Raw genomic sequence first — 13,850 nt, 5'->3', positions numbered from 1 at the left:
AATGTCTATAGATTTATGCTATCTCTATAGTTTTAATACTTCAAAAAAAAAATATGAATTTGCAACGTCATATTCTGATACTATAACTTTTTTATATTTTCACCTACAGAGCTGTGTGTGCTCTTTTTTGTAGAGTTTATTGCTGCCATTTTTGGGTGTGTAAGATCTTTTTTTATTTTTCTTTAACTAAAGCATTTACTGTACGGGATAAATACTGTTATAGTTTAATAATTTTGGATGCAATGTTTTTTATTGTGTATTTTTTATTTTCAAATTGGGGAAAGGGGCTGATTTGACATATATACTGTATATACAGTTATGTGCAAAATAGTAGCAGTCTAACATCACTAATGTGTTTAATTACTGTTTTTGGCAGAAAAGATAATACAACATGGAAAAAAATTCATGACTAGGCGTAGCCGAGTACTGGGCAACCAACAGTCATTACATTCACAATGCTAATTGGGTGTAATTGACTCATTTAATGAAAGGGGGGTGTTGAAATTAATCAAAGTGTGGGGTTCAGTTAGGAGGGTCATTCATTCTGTGAAGAAACAGGTGTCCGTTATGGCCCTTATCTGACGAAGAAGGGCAGCAGATGTTGGACCTGCTGGTTTTAGACTTTGCTCAGTGAGTAAAATACCGAAGTAGTAAGAACTTTGATCAAGAAGTTGATTGGGGAGGGAAAACATATAAAGAAGTGCAGAAAATAATTGCTCAGCTAAAATGATCTTCAATACTTTAAACTGGCCAACAAAACCTAAAACATGTGGTGAGAAAAGAAAGGCTACCATCCGTGTAGATCATAGGATATCAAGAATGGCAAGGAAGCATCCAATGATCATCAGCTGCAGGGAATCCAAGATCTTCAGTTACCTGCGAGTCCTGCAACAATCAGAAGACGCCGACGCGAAGCCAAACTATTTGCAAGAAACCCTCGTAAAGAACCATTGCTGAGACGTTACCGTTTGCCAAAGAACACATTGACCTAAAGAGAACTGACGCAACCTTCTATGGACCGATGAGAGCAAGATTGTTCTTATTGGGTCTAAAGACCACAGTTTGTCAGACGACCCATAAACACTGGTGCAAGCAGAATGGTTTGGGGATGTTTCTCTGGAGTCGAGCCCATTTATCCCATACCAGGCACCATGGACTATATCAGAATATACCAGAATACTGGAAGAGGTCAGGTTGCCTTATACTGAAGAAGAAATGCCCTTCAAGTGGGTGTTTCAGCAGGACAAGACCCCGAAAACACCAGCAAGTGGGCACCATCCTGGTTCCAGACCAACAAGACTGATGAAGTAGCCAGCCAAATCCCCAGACCTCAATCTGATTGAGAATTTGTGGAATGATATCAACAAATGATGTTTTTGATGCCAAACCCAAGAATGCAGAAGAAGTGTAGAATGTAGTCCAGTCAGCTCGGGCTGGAATATCTGCTCACAGCTGTCGGGCTCCAGGCCACACACAGATGTAAGGCAGTTATCAGGGAAAAAAGGTTATACAACCAAATATTAGTCCAATGATTAATAAAAAAAGCTAAATCTGGAAACACATTTCAGCTGAAAATGCAAACACTACTATCTTTTTTGAAAGGTCCATCATTCCTTTATATATATATATTTTTTTTCATTTTAAAAATTTATATTTTGTTCATGTTTTTATTTGGAATTGCATGTGCCGCACTCCCAATGCCTTTGTGTACACGGAAATAAATGCTATTATGAGGAATGAGATTTATCTCAGTTGTTTTAAACACACTGCTATTATTTTGCACATACGGTGCCTTGCAAAAGTATTATTTTGTAAATCTGAATTCTATGTGATGGATCAGAACACAATAGTCTAAGTCGGTGAAGTGAAATGAGAAAAATATATAAAATAAAACTATTGTTTAGAAACAGAAAATTGGCATGTGCGTATGTATTCACCCCCTTTGTTAGGAAGCCCATAAAAAGCTCTGGTGCAACCAATTACCTTCAGAAGTCACATAATTAGTGACATGATGTCACCTGTGTGCAATCTAAGTGTCACATGATCTGTCATTACATATACACACCTTTTTTGAAAGGCCCCAGAGGCTGCAACACCTAAGCAAGAGGCATCACTAACCAAACACTGCCATGAAGACCAAGGAACTCTCCAAACAAGTAAGGGACAATGTTGTTGAGAAGTACAAGTCAGGGTTAGGTTATAAAAAAATATCCAAATCTTTGATGATCCCCAGGAGCACCATCAAATCTATCATAACCAAATGGAAAGAACATGGCACAACAGCAAACCTGCCAAGAGACGGCCGCCCACCAAAACTCACGGACCGGGCAAGGAGGGCATTAATAAGAGAGGCAGCACAGAGACCTAAGGTGACCCTGGAGGAGCTGCAGAGTTCCACGGCAGAGACTGGAGTATCTGTACATAGGACGACAATAAGCCGTACGCTCCATAGAGTTGGGCTTTCTGGCAGAGTGGCCAGAAGAAAGCCATTACTTTCAGCTAAAAAACAATAAGGCATGTTGTGAGTTTGTGAAAAGGCATGTGGGAGACTCCCGAAATGTATGGAGGAAGGTGCTCTGGTCTGAGGAGACTAAAATTGAACTTTTCGGCCATCAAAGAAAGCGCTATGTCTTATGCAAACCCAACACATCACATCACCCAAAGAACACCATCCCCACAGTGAGACCTGGTGATGGCAGCATCGTGCTGTGGGGACGGGACTGGGAAACTGGTCAGAGTTGAGGGAAAGATGGATGGTGCTAAATACAGGGATATTCTTCAGCAGAACCTGTACCACTCTGTGCGTGATCTGAGGCCAGGACGGAGGTTCACCTTCCAGCAGGACAATGACCCCAAACACACGGCTAAAGCAACACTTGACTGGTTTAGGGGGAAACATGGAAATGTGTTGGAATGGCCGAGTCACAGCCCAGATCTCAATCCAATAGAAAATCTGTGGTCAGACTAAGGTCCCTTTCACACGGGGCGAGTATTCCGCGCGGGTGCAATGCGAGATGTGAACGCATTGCACCTGCACTGAATCTGGACCCATTCATTCCTATGGGGCTGTGCACACGAGCAGCGATTTTCACGCATCACTTATACGTTGCGTGAAAATTGCAGCATGTTCTATATTGTGCGTTGCGGTGCGATAATCCACGCAACGCAGGCCCCATAGAAGTGAATGGGGCTGCGTGCAAATCGCAAGCATCCGCAAGCAAGTGCGGATGCGGTGCGATTTTCACGCACGGTTGCTAGGAGACGATCGGGATGTTAGAACATGGTTATAAGGGAAAATAATAGCATTCTGAATACAGAAGGCATAGTCAAATAGCGCTGGAGGGGATAAAAATAAAAATTTAACTCACCTTAATCCACTTGATCGCGAAGCCGGCATCTCTTCTGGCTTCTTTCTTTGCTGTGTGGAGGAAAAGGACCTGTGGTGACATCACTCCGGTCATCACATGATCCATCACCATGGTATAAGATCATGTGACAGACCATGTGATGACCGGAGTGACGTCACCACAGGTCGTTTTCCTCCACACAGCAAAGAAAGAAGCCAGAAGAGATGCCGGCTGCGCGATCAAGTGGATTAAGGCGAGTTAAATTATTTTTTAACCCCTCCAGCGCTATTGTACTATGCATTCTGTATTCAGAATGCTATTATTTTCCCTTCTAACCATGTTATAAGGGAAAATAATACAATCTACAGAACACCGATCCCAAGCCTGAACTTCTGTGAAGAAGTTCGGGTTTGGGTACCAAACATGGCGATTTTTCTCACACGCGTGCAAAACGCATTACAATGTTTTGCACTCGCGCGTAAAAATCATGCATGTTCCCGCAACGCACCCGCACCTTTGCCCGCAACGCCCGTGTGAAACTAGCCTTAAAGATTGCTGTTCACAAGCGCAAACCATCCAACTTGAAGGAGCTGGAGCAGTTCTGCAAGGAGGAATGGGCAAAAATCCCAGTGGTAAGATGTGGCAAGCTCATAGAGACTTATCCAAAGCGACTTGAAGCTGTGATTGCCGCAAAAGGTGGCTCTACAAAGTACTGACTTTAGGGGGGTGAATAGTTCTGCACATTAACTTTTGTCCTATTTGTTTGCTTCACAATAAAAAAAACAAACAAGATCTTCAAAGTTGTCGGCATGTTCTGTAAATTACATGATGCAAATCCTCAAAACAATCCATGTTAATTCCAGGTTGTGAGGCACCAAATACGAAAAAAGTCTTTCCTTCAGCAGTTTCTTATAAAAACGAACTTTTATAATATGTAAATCAGGTCTCTACCAGCAAGTAGGGCGTCTACTTGCTGGTAGCCGCCGCAAAAAACGCCCCCTCGTCGTGTTGATTGACAGGGCCAGCCGCGATCTCCTCCTCCGGCCGGCCCTGTCAGCATTTCAAAAATCGCGCGCCTGTGTTCATTCGGCGCAGGCGCTCTGAGATGAGGAGGCTCGCCTCCTCAGAACTCCCTCAGTGCGCCTGCGCCGATGACATCACCGAAAGAGAAGACGTCATCGGCGCAGGCGCACTGAGGGAGTTCTGAGGAGACGAGCCTCCTCATCTCAGAGCGCCTGCGCCGAATGAACACAGGCGCGCGATTTTTGAAATGCTGACAGGGCCGGCCGGAGGAGGAGATCGCGGCTGGCCCTGTCAATCAACACGACGAGGGGGGGCGGTTTTTAGCGGCGGCTACCAGCAAGCAGACGCTTGCTGGTAGAGACCTGATTTACATATTATAAAAGTTCGTTTTTATAAGAAACTGCTGAAGGAAAGTAAGTAACACCATTATATTTTCATATATCGCAGTATAAAGGAATTTAACTAGCCCAAAAAAAAATATGACTTTAGTGGGGTGACAGAAGCCCTTTAAAGCAGCTGTGGGTGTGGCTGCAAACAAATGACGTAAAATAACACTGCTGATACTGTAACATAATTGAGTATAGTTAGGTAATATCTATAGCTATATATCTATACAAGAGAAGAAAATGGTTGGGACTCTGACGTATCAATGTCGCTCTGGTACTCAATGGTCGGGCGATGTCCAGACACACCACGGCACTCAGAGTTCAGTTACAATGTACAGTGAAGTTTCAGTAACACATCCAGTGGTTACATAAATGGTTAATAAAACATTGCTGTACATTTTAACTGAATTCTGAGTCCGTGGGGTGTTTTTGGACATATCTAGTCAAACAGACAGGGAACGGTAACTATTACATAGGCTGATGCTTGTGTATATGGTGCAGAGAAGAGAATCTTCTATTTCACAGGTCAATACGTGGGGAATGGAATAAATAATTCATCAATAATTACTACAATGCCTTTATTCGTCACAGCAGGTTTTCCTCGCCGCTCTCCATTGTATAGACGGATTCGCTTCTGCGTCAGGACAAGCTGTACAATTAGAGTAACTTTAAGAACAGAGTCGATATTTTGCGTTTTCATTTTTCGTCTCCACCTTCCAAGGCCCAAACATTTTCATTTTTATTTTATTTTTTGCAGTAATAGTTTTTATTTTTAGTGGCATCATTTAAGTTTACCATAGCCGAAAAATGACACGACGATCTTATTCTCTGGTCAGTACGATTACAGCGATACCAAACTTATTTAGTTTGTATTATGTTTTACTATTTAAGAAAAAAAACATTTCTCTGCATCGCCAAATTCTGACATTGTGTCATAACTTTTTGATTTTTCCATCTGCAATGCTGCGTGAGGGCTCATTTTAGTGGGGTGAGCTATAGTTTTTATTGGTACAATTTTTTAACACTTACTATTCCATTTTTGTTTGGGGAGAGGGCAACATTTTTTTCCTCCTGTTACACCATTCACTGCGCAGGTAAATATTTGTTATCTTTTAATAGTTAAGACATTGTTGGACAAGGCGATACCTATTCTAATTTAGTTTTTTATATTGTTTTTTTTTTACTGTAATTTTTAGTCTTTTAGGGGACTTGAACATGCGATCTTCTGATCACTTGTCTTATAGACTGCAGTAGAATCTTATTGCAGTCTATGGGATTTTCACTGTCTATCCATCACAAGGCCCCTGGCTTTCAGAGCAACCAATCAGAACCCAGTGATTTCGCCCCAGGGGTTCAAATCGAAAGGCAGAGGGAGCCCCCTCCGTCTGTTTAACCCCACAGATGCCATAATCACTAGTGACAGCGGCATCTGAGGGGTCCTTACTGGCTGTATTATACAGCCATCACCCGCTGCGTATGGAGCAAGCTCAGCTTGTGAGCCCACTCCATATTTTCCAGTAACTCTCAGGAAGTACGGGTACCACTTCGTAGGTTAATGGATTAAAAAAAATATTTTAAAAACTAAAACGAGGGCAGAAAGATGCCGATAGTTCTCTATATACTTTGGGGACAGGTTGATGGGACATTCACGATCATGTGGTCCTCATAACCAGGGACTACAAAGCTAAAACGAAGACATGTGAAGGGTGCAGGAACGTGCTGACAATAGGGGAGATTAAGACTAGGGCTTCATATTTTAATCTATACATCATTGGAGTAAAATACATCAAATGTATTAAGACCTGGCCACCATTGAAAAGTGGAGAGGAAAAAAATACCCTGCAAATTACTGTGATGTGCCACAACTTACGACTTTTTAACACCACAAACTGGTGAAGACTGTTTAATAAATCCCCCCCAATGACTCCTATGAGCAATGGAGCATGCATATGACATGCCATGTACATGCGTGCCATGGACACGGTCCTGTATACAATCTGACATGAGTGCTTGTGCTTTGGAGCCCATGAAGTTGATGCTCCCACATGAAGGAACCCCTTGTTAGTCCATAATGGGATTATATATTGGGAACTCCAAACCATCCAGTGCCAGACTAATGGACTCTTTGCTGGAACTAATTCTGTTGTGTTTTTTAATACATTTGACAATATTCACATTATACCATGATACCACCGTGTAAGAACCGTCAGGAGAACTAGAGACTGACCTGAGAACAAAAAGGCAGGACGGCCATCTGCAGGAGCATCACCAGACTCCGCTGACATAAGAGTAGACGACTACCCTCTAAGATTATACGAAAAACCACCGTAAGCCACACAAATCCTGGTAATCTCATCGCTTGCAGACAGATCATTACAATCTAGTCTGGCGGAAAAGTAACATTAGATCCAATTATGTAACAAAGGGAATCCCTGTAACATTCACAACTCAGCGCCTCCAGCGCCAGTGAAATAAATACCCACGGTATTATAGCGCTCTCGCCCATAGATAACCTGCCCAGATTTACTAGACCCGCAGGTTCCTCCGGACGCTTAATTAGATTGTCTCAATTGGGATTTCCACTGTGACTTTTCTCTGATTTCAAGGTGTCCACATCCAAGAACAAAAGAGTTTCCACCGCAGCAGGGAAAGGTGTAGGCGTTTCAGATAAAAGTAGATTTTAGTTAAAATAATTTGCTAAACTTTTTAAAAAATAAAAATTTCCAGTTAAAATACTGTTCAGTAGTCTCCAGGATCAACAGGAGAGGAAAAACCATGCCTGCTAAGCACACCGCATGTACGGTCGCCAGTCTCATTGCATGTAGGGGTACTGCCACTCATTTAATGGAACATGGGTTTCCTTGATGACCTGTGGTGACGTCCAGCGCAGAATGTAGTGCGGACCCCCAGGCTTGTCATTTGTTCCTGTTGAAAAGGTTGAATTATTATATTGTCCATACAATATAGAGAAATACGGAATATAGAAGATGCTAATATTTACAATTTGTGTTAAATTTCATATACAAATACAACCTAAATCTAAAATAGACTACATTGCTGATCTTTTAGTGATCCTGTATTTTACGCTAGAGCTGCACTCCTCATTCTGCTGCTGGAGTCACTGTATACATATGTTACATTGCTTATTCTGTACTGATCTTGAGTTACATCCTGTATTATACTCCAGAGCTGCACTCACTGTTCTGCTGGTGCAGTCACTGTGTACATACATTACATTACTTATCCTGTACTGATCCTGAGTTACATCCTGTATTATACTCCAGAGCTGCACTCACTATTCTGCTGGTGCAGTCACTGTGTACATACATTACATTACTTATCCTGTACTGATCCTGAGTTACATCCTGTATTATACTCCAGAGCTGCACTCACTGTTCTGCTGCTGCAGTCACTGTGTACATACATCACATTACTTATCCTGTACTGATCCTGAGTTACGTCCTGTATTATACTCCAGAGCTGCACTCACTATTCTGCTGGTGCAGTCACTGTGTACATACATTACATTACTTATCCTGTACTGATCCTGAGTTACATCCTGTATTATACTCCAGAGCTGCACTCACTATTCTGCTGCTGGAGTCACTGTATACATATGTTACATTACTTATCCTGTACTGATCCTGAGTTACATCCTGTATTATACTCCAGAGCTGCACTCACTGTTCTGCTGCTGCAGTCACTGTGTACATACATCACATTACTTATCCTGTACTGATCCTGAGTTACATCCTGTATTATACTCCAGAGCTGCACTCACTTTTCTGTGTCACGGCCACGGTTATGGTCGTGACTCCTTGGGAGCCGCATGCAGTTGCCCGCGGTTGTGGTTGTCTTACCCAGCTCCTAGCGCAGGGATCTGCGGAGGGTAAGATAGGGCTCTGAGGTTCCTGCGCATGGGTCCTCCTACCTTAAAGGTCGGCCCATGCAGGTTAGGAGTTAGGGTCAGGGTAGGGATGCGTGAGGAGGTGACCTGCTCCCTATCCTGTTCTCATGGCCGAGTAGCCACTACACCACCTGGCATCTCACGGCTGAGGGTTTCCCCCATCCTCAGCCGTGACAGTAACACCACCGTGCAAGAAATCAGGGGGACGCCAAGCGAGGCAACGGTGAAGGGTCCCAAGGAGTCACGACCATAACCGTGGCCGTGACTCCTTGGGAGCCGCATACAGTTGTCCGCTGCATTTTACTGTCACGGCTGAGGATGGGGGAAACCCTCAGCCGTGAGATGCCAGGTGGTGTAGTGGCTACTCGGCCATGAGAACAGGATAGGGAGCAGGTCACCTCCTCACGCATCCCTACCCTGACCCTAACTCCTAACCTGCATGGGCCGACCTTTAAGGTAGGAGGACCCATGCGCAGGAACCTCGGAGCCCTATCTTACCCTCCGCAGATCCCTGCGCTAGGAGCTGGGTAAGACAACCACAACCGCGGGCAACTGCATGCGGCTCCCAAGGAGTCACGACCATAACCGTGGCACTCCCACCCCTCAAAGCCCCCCCCCCACCAAAAAAAACACGTGAGGGACTCCAACACAAGGGGATGGGAGAAGGGGACGTCCACTCTCAGACAGGGTTCCAAAAAAAGTCGCTGTCAGCTGCATCCTCTCCCGGCTCACACTAGCCAGTCCGACGAGGACTGCAGCCCGCACCAGCGATACAGAAGAAAGAACCACTGAGAGATGGACGAGGGGACTCTCCACTCACGTCCCCTCTCCATGTTCCCATCTCTGGTCGTCTGCTGGCAGCACTCCGTAACTGGTCCGTCTGCGTGCTGGTTAGGAGTGTCTGCTGGCAGCGACTGGAGTGGGGACGTGAGTGGAGAGTCCCCTCGTCCATCTCTCAGTGGTTCTTTCTTCTGTATCGCTGGTGCGGGCTGCAGTCCTCGTCGGACTGGCTAGTGTGAGCTGGGAGAGGATGCAGCTGACAGCGACTTTTTTTGGAACCCTGTCTGAGAGTGGACGTCCCCTTCTCCCATCCCCTTGTGTTGGAGTCCCTCACGTGTTTTTTTTGGTGGGGGGGGCTTTGAGGGGTGGGAGTGTCACGGCCACGGTTATGGTCGTGACTCCTTGGGAGCCGCATGCAGTTGCCCGCGGTTGTGGTTGTCTTACCCAGCTCCTAGCGCAGCGATCTGCGGAGGGTAAGATAGGGCTCCGAGGTTCCTGCGCATGGGTCCTCCTACCTTAAAGGTCGGCCCATGCAGGTTAGGAGTTAGGGTCAGGGTAGGGATGCGTGAGGAGGTGACCTGCTCCCTATCCTGTTCTCATGGCCGAGTAGCCACTACACCACCTGGAATCTCACGGCTGAGGGTTTCCCCCATCCTCAGCCGTGACATTCTGCTGGTGGAGTCACTGTGTACATACATTACATTACTTATCCTGTACTGATCCTGAGTTACATCCTGTATTATACTCCAGAGCTGCACTCACTATTCTGCTGGTGGAGTCACTGTGTACATACAATACTTATCTCGTGCTCATGCTGTATCATAATCCACAGTCATCCCCAGACAGTATAGTAAGAGTAAGCATGGTGCAGACCCTGAACAAGCAGTGAATGCTGGGAGATTTCTGCTTTAAACCGTCTGTGGCTCCTCTACCTCAGTGTCTGATCTGTGGCTGCGTCCTGAGCGGCATCTCCTTCTCGATCTAAAAAAAATCATAATTCTTTAACTCACCTGACGCACGGGATCCTCCAAAGGGCTGCTGCGCCACCACTGCCCCCGTGGACTTATCATTGATGTAAAAGTTTCCAGCAGCGTTCCTCAGGGCTGCAGTCACCTCCTGCACAACGTTCCTGAGAACAAATGGCAAAATGAAAGCTTGTGAATCCTGGTAAAATGTCATTACACAAACCAAAAACCGCAGTGCGATTACATCAGTCCTGTCACATCCGCTTGGCCCAGTCCTGTAGTGATGTCAGCAGCAGAAACCTCCTGCTATTCTGATAGTTTGCTACAATGTATCAGCCTGGGTTCTAACTGTATCCAGATTAGATACAATATGACAAACCTTCAGCTGTGAGAACTATTAGGTCTGATGGTGATTTTAATATTGTTGCGGCCTGCCCCCAGAATCGGCCATCACTATCCTATCGGCGGGGGTCCGACACCCCGCACCCCCACCGATCAGCTGCAACTCCATTGCAGAAACTACACAAATCCGTCCATTGTGTAGTAGTGGACAGAGATGGATAGAGAGAAGTAAATGGGAGCAGCACTGCACTGACAGCTCCGTCCACAGTACAGGCTGCAGAGCAGCTGATCAGAGGGGGGTGAAGGGTGTCGGACCGCCGCCAATCTGATAGTGATGCCCTGGCCAACCATCTAATGTATGGGGCCTTCCAAGTGGCGGATGTTGGAGGGACTGTCCGGTTGTTTTGTTCTCAGGAAGGTGTCTGGTAGCTGCTTCCATGCCTTCCAGCCTTCAGGACACATGCATGCTCGGCCAGGCAGAGTAGATGTGCATAGGGCAGATCTAATGTGTGTGTCCAGCGTCTCTCCGGAAGACCTGCTCGACTATTGTCTGCAGGTCAGGTGAGACAATCACTCTTAAATTGAGCAGCTCCAAGATATGCGACTCTTTTAATGTACTTTGGAAGGGAGTTTATCATTAACCCGACTCGTGTGCACTTCCGGTAATAAAGTCATTTACGGCACACAAATCAGGAGACGATAAATCTACAGGGTGCTGGGTGCCAGGGTCTGATTATCTGGTCTTTATCAGACATGAGAGTCCATAAAGTATCCTGATAAATAACCGGAGTAAGATATGTGGCATCATCCTCCTCCCGAGTCAGACAGTAGCACAGATGAGTCGCTGCTCCAGGAGGCAACAAGTCCCATAAAACCTCGGCAGCCCCTCAATGCCATTCTGTGTGGCCCCAACTACCAGGAGACAGGAATGCTTGCTTGTGTGTGGCGGATCACATGGAGTCTCCATGCAGGGCAAGTACTAATGGTGCATTGTGCCGCCATCTCTGGAGAATGGGTGTCTGGACCCGTTTGGCACTCCAGAACAGAGTACGAGTCAGGACTGGCCTGTGCACATGGCTTTCTCCCCTATAGTTTATGGGAATTAGAAATGCTGAGCGGCTACCCCTAATCTATAATGGAAAAAGCCATGAGCATGGTCTCGTCTCTGGAGTGCTGATTGGGGGTGTAGGAGACCCCCATTCTCCCAATAAATGGGAGTTCTGCACCGGTCAGCCATTTATGGCTTATACATGTGCCATAAATGTCTCAGATGGTAATATATAGTGTTATCTGTCATTCTAATCCTGCCTGTGATGACAAGCAGATAACTGCAAGTAAAGTGGCGCCTATTTGGCCAGTGTGAAAAATGCAAGATTTTACGGTTTTTGTTTAAATATAGATATTGACATGGAAAATTTAAAATAACTTTTTTTTAAATCTGTTTAGAATAAAAATGTGATTTAAACAATAGGTCACATTCCCTTTAGATTTTATTGTGGCCCTTGGAACAGAAAAGGTTTTGCACCCCTGCTCTAGACAATGGCAACCAACCAAGAAGGCCGACTACGCCATTACATGATGATCATTTAGCTACTGGCACAGGGCCTCTGATCGCCGCTCCACAGGGCATGAAACTGCACCCATGGCTCTATTAGGGGATATTCACACGCAGCTGAAAATCTGTTCCATTCATTTGTATGGCAGGGAGGGGTTTACTTTGCAGGAAGCACATTTGTCTGTGTAATCCATATTCAGATGAATACGACAGTCACAAAAAAGTCTGCATATGCATCGTGTGCATACACCATGAAGGCAACTTGAAAAAAATAAAATAAAAAAAGCCCTACTTCAAATGGCTCCTTCCTGATGATGGTTTCCTAACAGTGGTATGACAGCTTTACACACCTGCCATACACTCTGCCTTCTCCAGGGATCTGCTGTAATACAAGACTCACCACACAGCAAGTACTCACTTATCCTGTGCAAACACCGCCCCCGTGAGGCCATATGGGGAAGTGGAGTCTATCAGCTGCAGAACCTCTTTGTACTTATTCTCTGCATAGACATAAACAGTTAGCACGGGTCCAAAGATTTCCTGCAGGAAAAATAAAGATAGGAGAGAGGGTGAGTGAAATGCAGGAACGTCTTCTGTGCCGACTTCAGGGCGATCCTGCGCCCCGTATATGATCAGGGTTTAATGGGGTTTTCCCAGGTATACAATATTGATGGCTTATCCTAGGATAGGTCATCAATGTCGGATCTGTGGGGGTCCGACAGTATGCGATTAGGATGTTACCATGTTACCTCTGACATTATTTTCTCTTTGGGATCTTTGCTCTCGATAATTGTGGGCTCCACAAAATAACCAACGCTGTCGTCGCATTTTCCTCCTGCCAAGATGGTAAGATTGGGAGATCCCTGAGCGTGTTTTATCCAGCCCTGGATCCGTCTGAATGACTAAAGGAAGGAGACAATGGTCACACCAGCCTCAGAAGTGACAAGCAGTCCTCCGCTGCTACACTTGTATCATATCTGTATCCATAGGTCGTTACTGTCCCCATAAAGTAATTAGAATATAGGATTCCTCATAGTAATAATTATGAAGCATCTCTACTTACCGTACATCTCTGTGCCATTCCTCTGTTATTTCTACTGAAAATTTACTAATGAAATTGACAACTGGGTGTTAACATTCCCCTCGTTAAAAGGGTGTGTCCCTACATAGTCTGACACCAGCAGCACTGATTGGACAGTGTCCACTATGGAGGGATTTTCCTCCAACTAGTAACACACAATTGTTAATTAAAGCGTACCTGAGTTTTAAAAAAAAACTTTGCATAATGACTATGCTTCTTTGTACAATCATAACTGTGAAGAAACAGGTATTTTTGAAACTTCCCTAATGTCTTTTTAAGCCATAGTATTCCCTGTTTCCGCTGCACAGCTAGATGCATTTCACTCAGAAGCAGGGGGCATATCCCTTCTGTGAAATCTGCCAGCACTGTACTGTTGCGACACAATTTCCCTTCCTTCCCACTGTTTGTTTTCAGCTCCGCAGCTCACAGAATAGATAAGGAGGGGGAGATCACACTTAGGCTCA

At 45.1% G+C, this 13,850-nt stretch overlaps 1 protein-coding gene across 1 annotated transcript in view; it reads right to left on the bottom strand.

Moving 5' to 3' along the window:
• Positions 1-5,315: 5,315 nt before the first annotated feature.
• ALDH4A1 (aldehyde dehydrogenase 4 family member A1) overlaps positions 5,316-13,850 on the bottom strand; it is a 30,929-nt gene continuing 22,394 nt past the window's right edge. The window contains 4 exon segments of the mRNA XM_044282514.1: positions 5,316-7,681; positions 10,454-10,572; positions 12,724-12,845; positions 13,055-13,207. Of these exon segments, the coding sequence (XP_044138449.1) occupies positions 7,569-7,681; positions 10,454-10,572; positions 12,724-12,845; positions 13,055-13,207 (507 nt within the window). The 3' untranslated portion in view covers positions 5,316-7,568.

The sequence above is a fragment of the Bufo gargarizans genome, chromosome 2 (genome assembly GCF_014858855.1).
Source record: "Bufo gargarizans isolate SCDJY-AF-19 chromosome 2, ASM1485885v1, whole genome shotgun sequence".
Classification (NCBI taxonomy): domain Eukaryota; kingdom Metazoa; phylum Chordata; class Amphibia; order Anura; family Bufonidae; genus Bufo; species Bufo gargarizans.
This window is presented reverse-complemented; position numbering and strand designations above follow the sequence as displayed.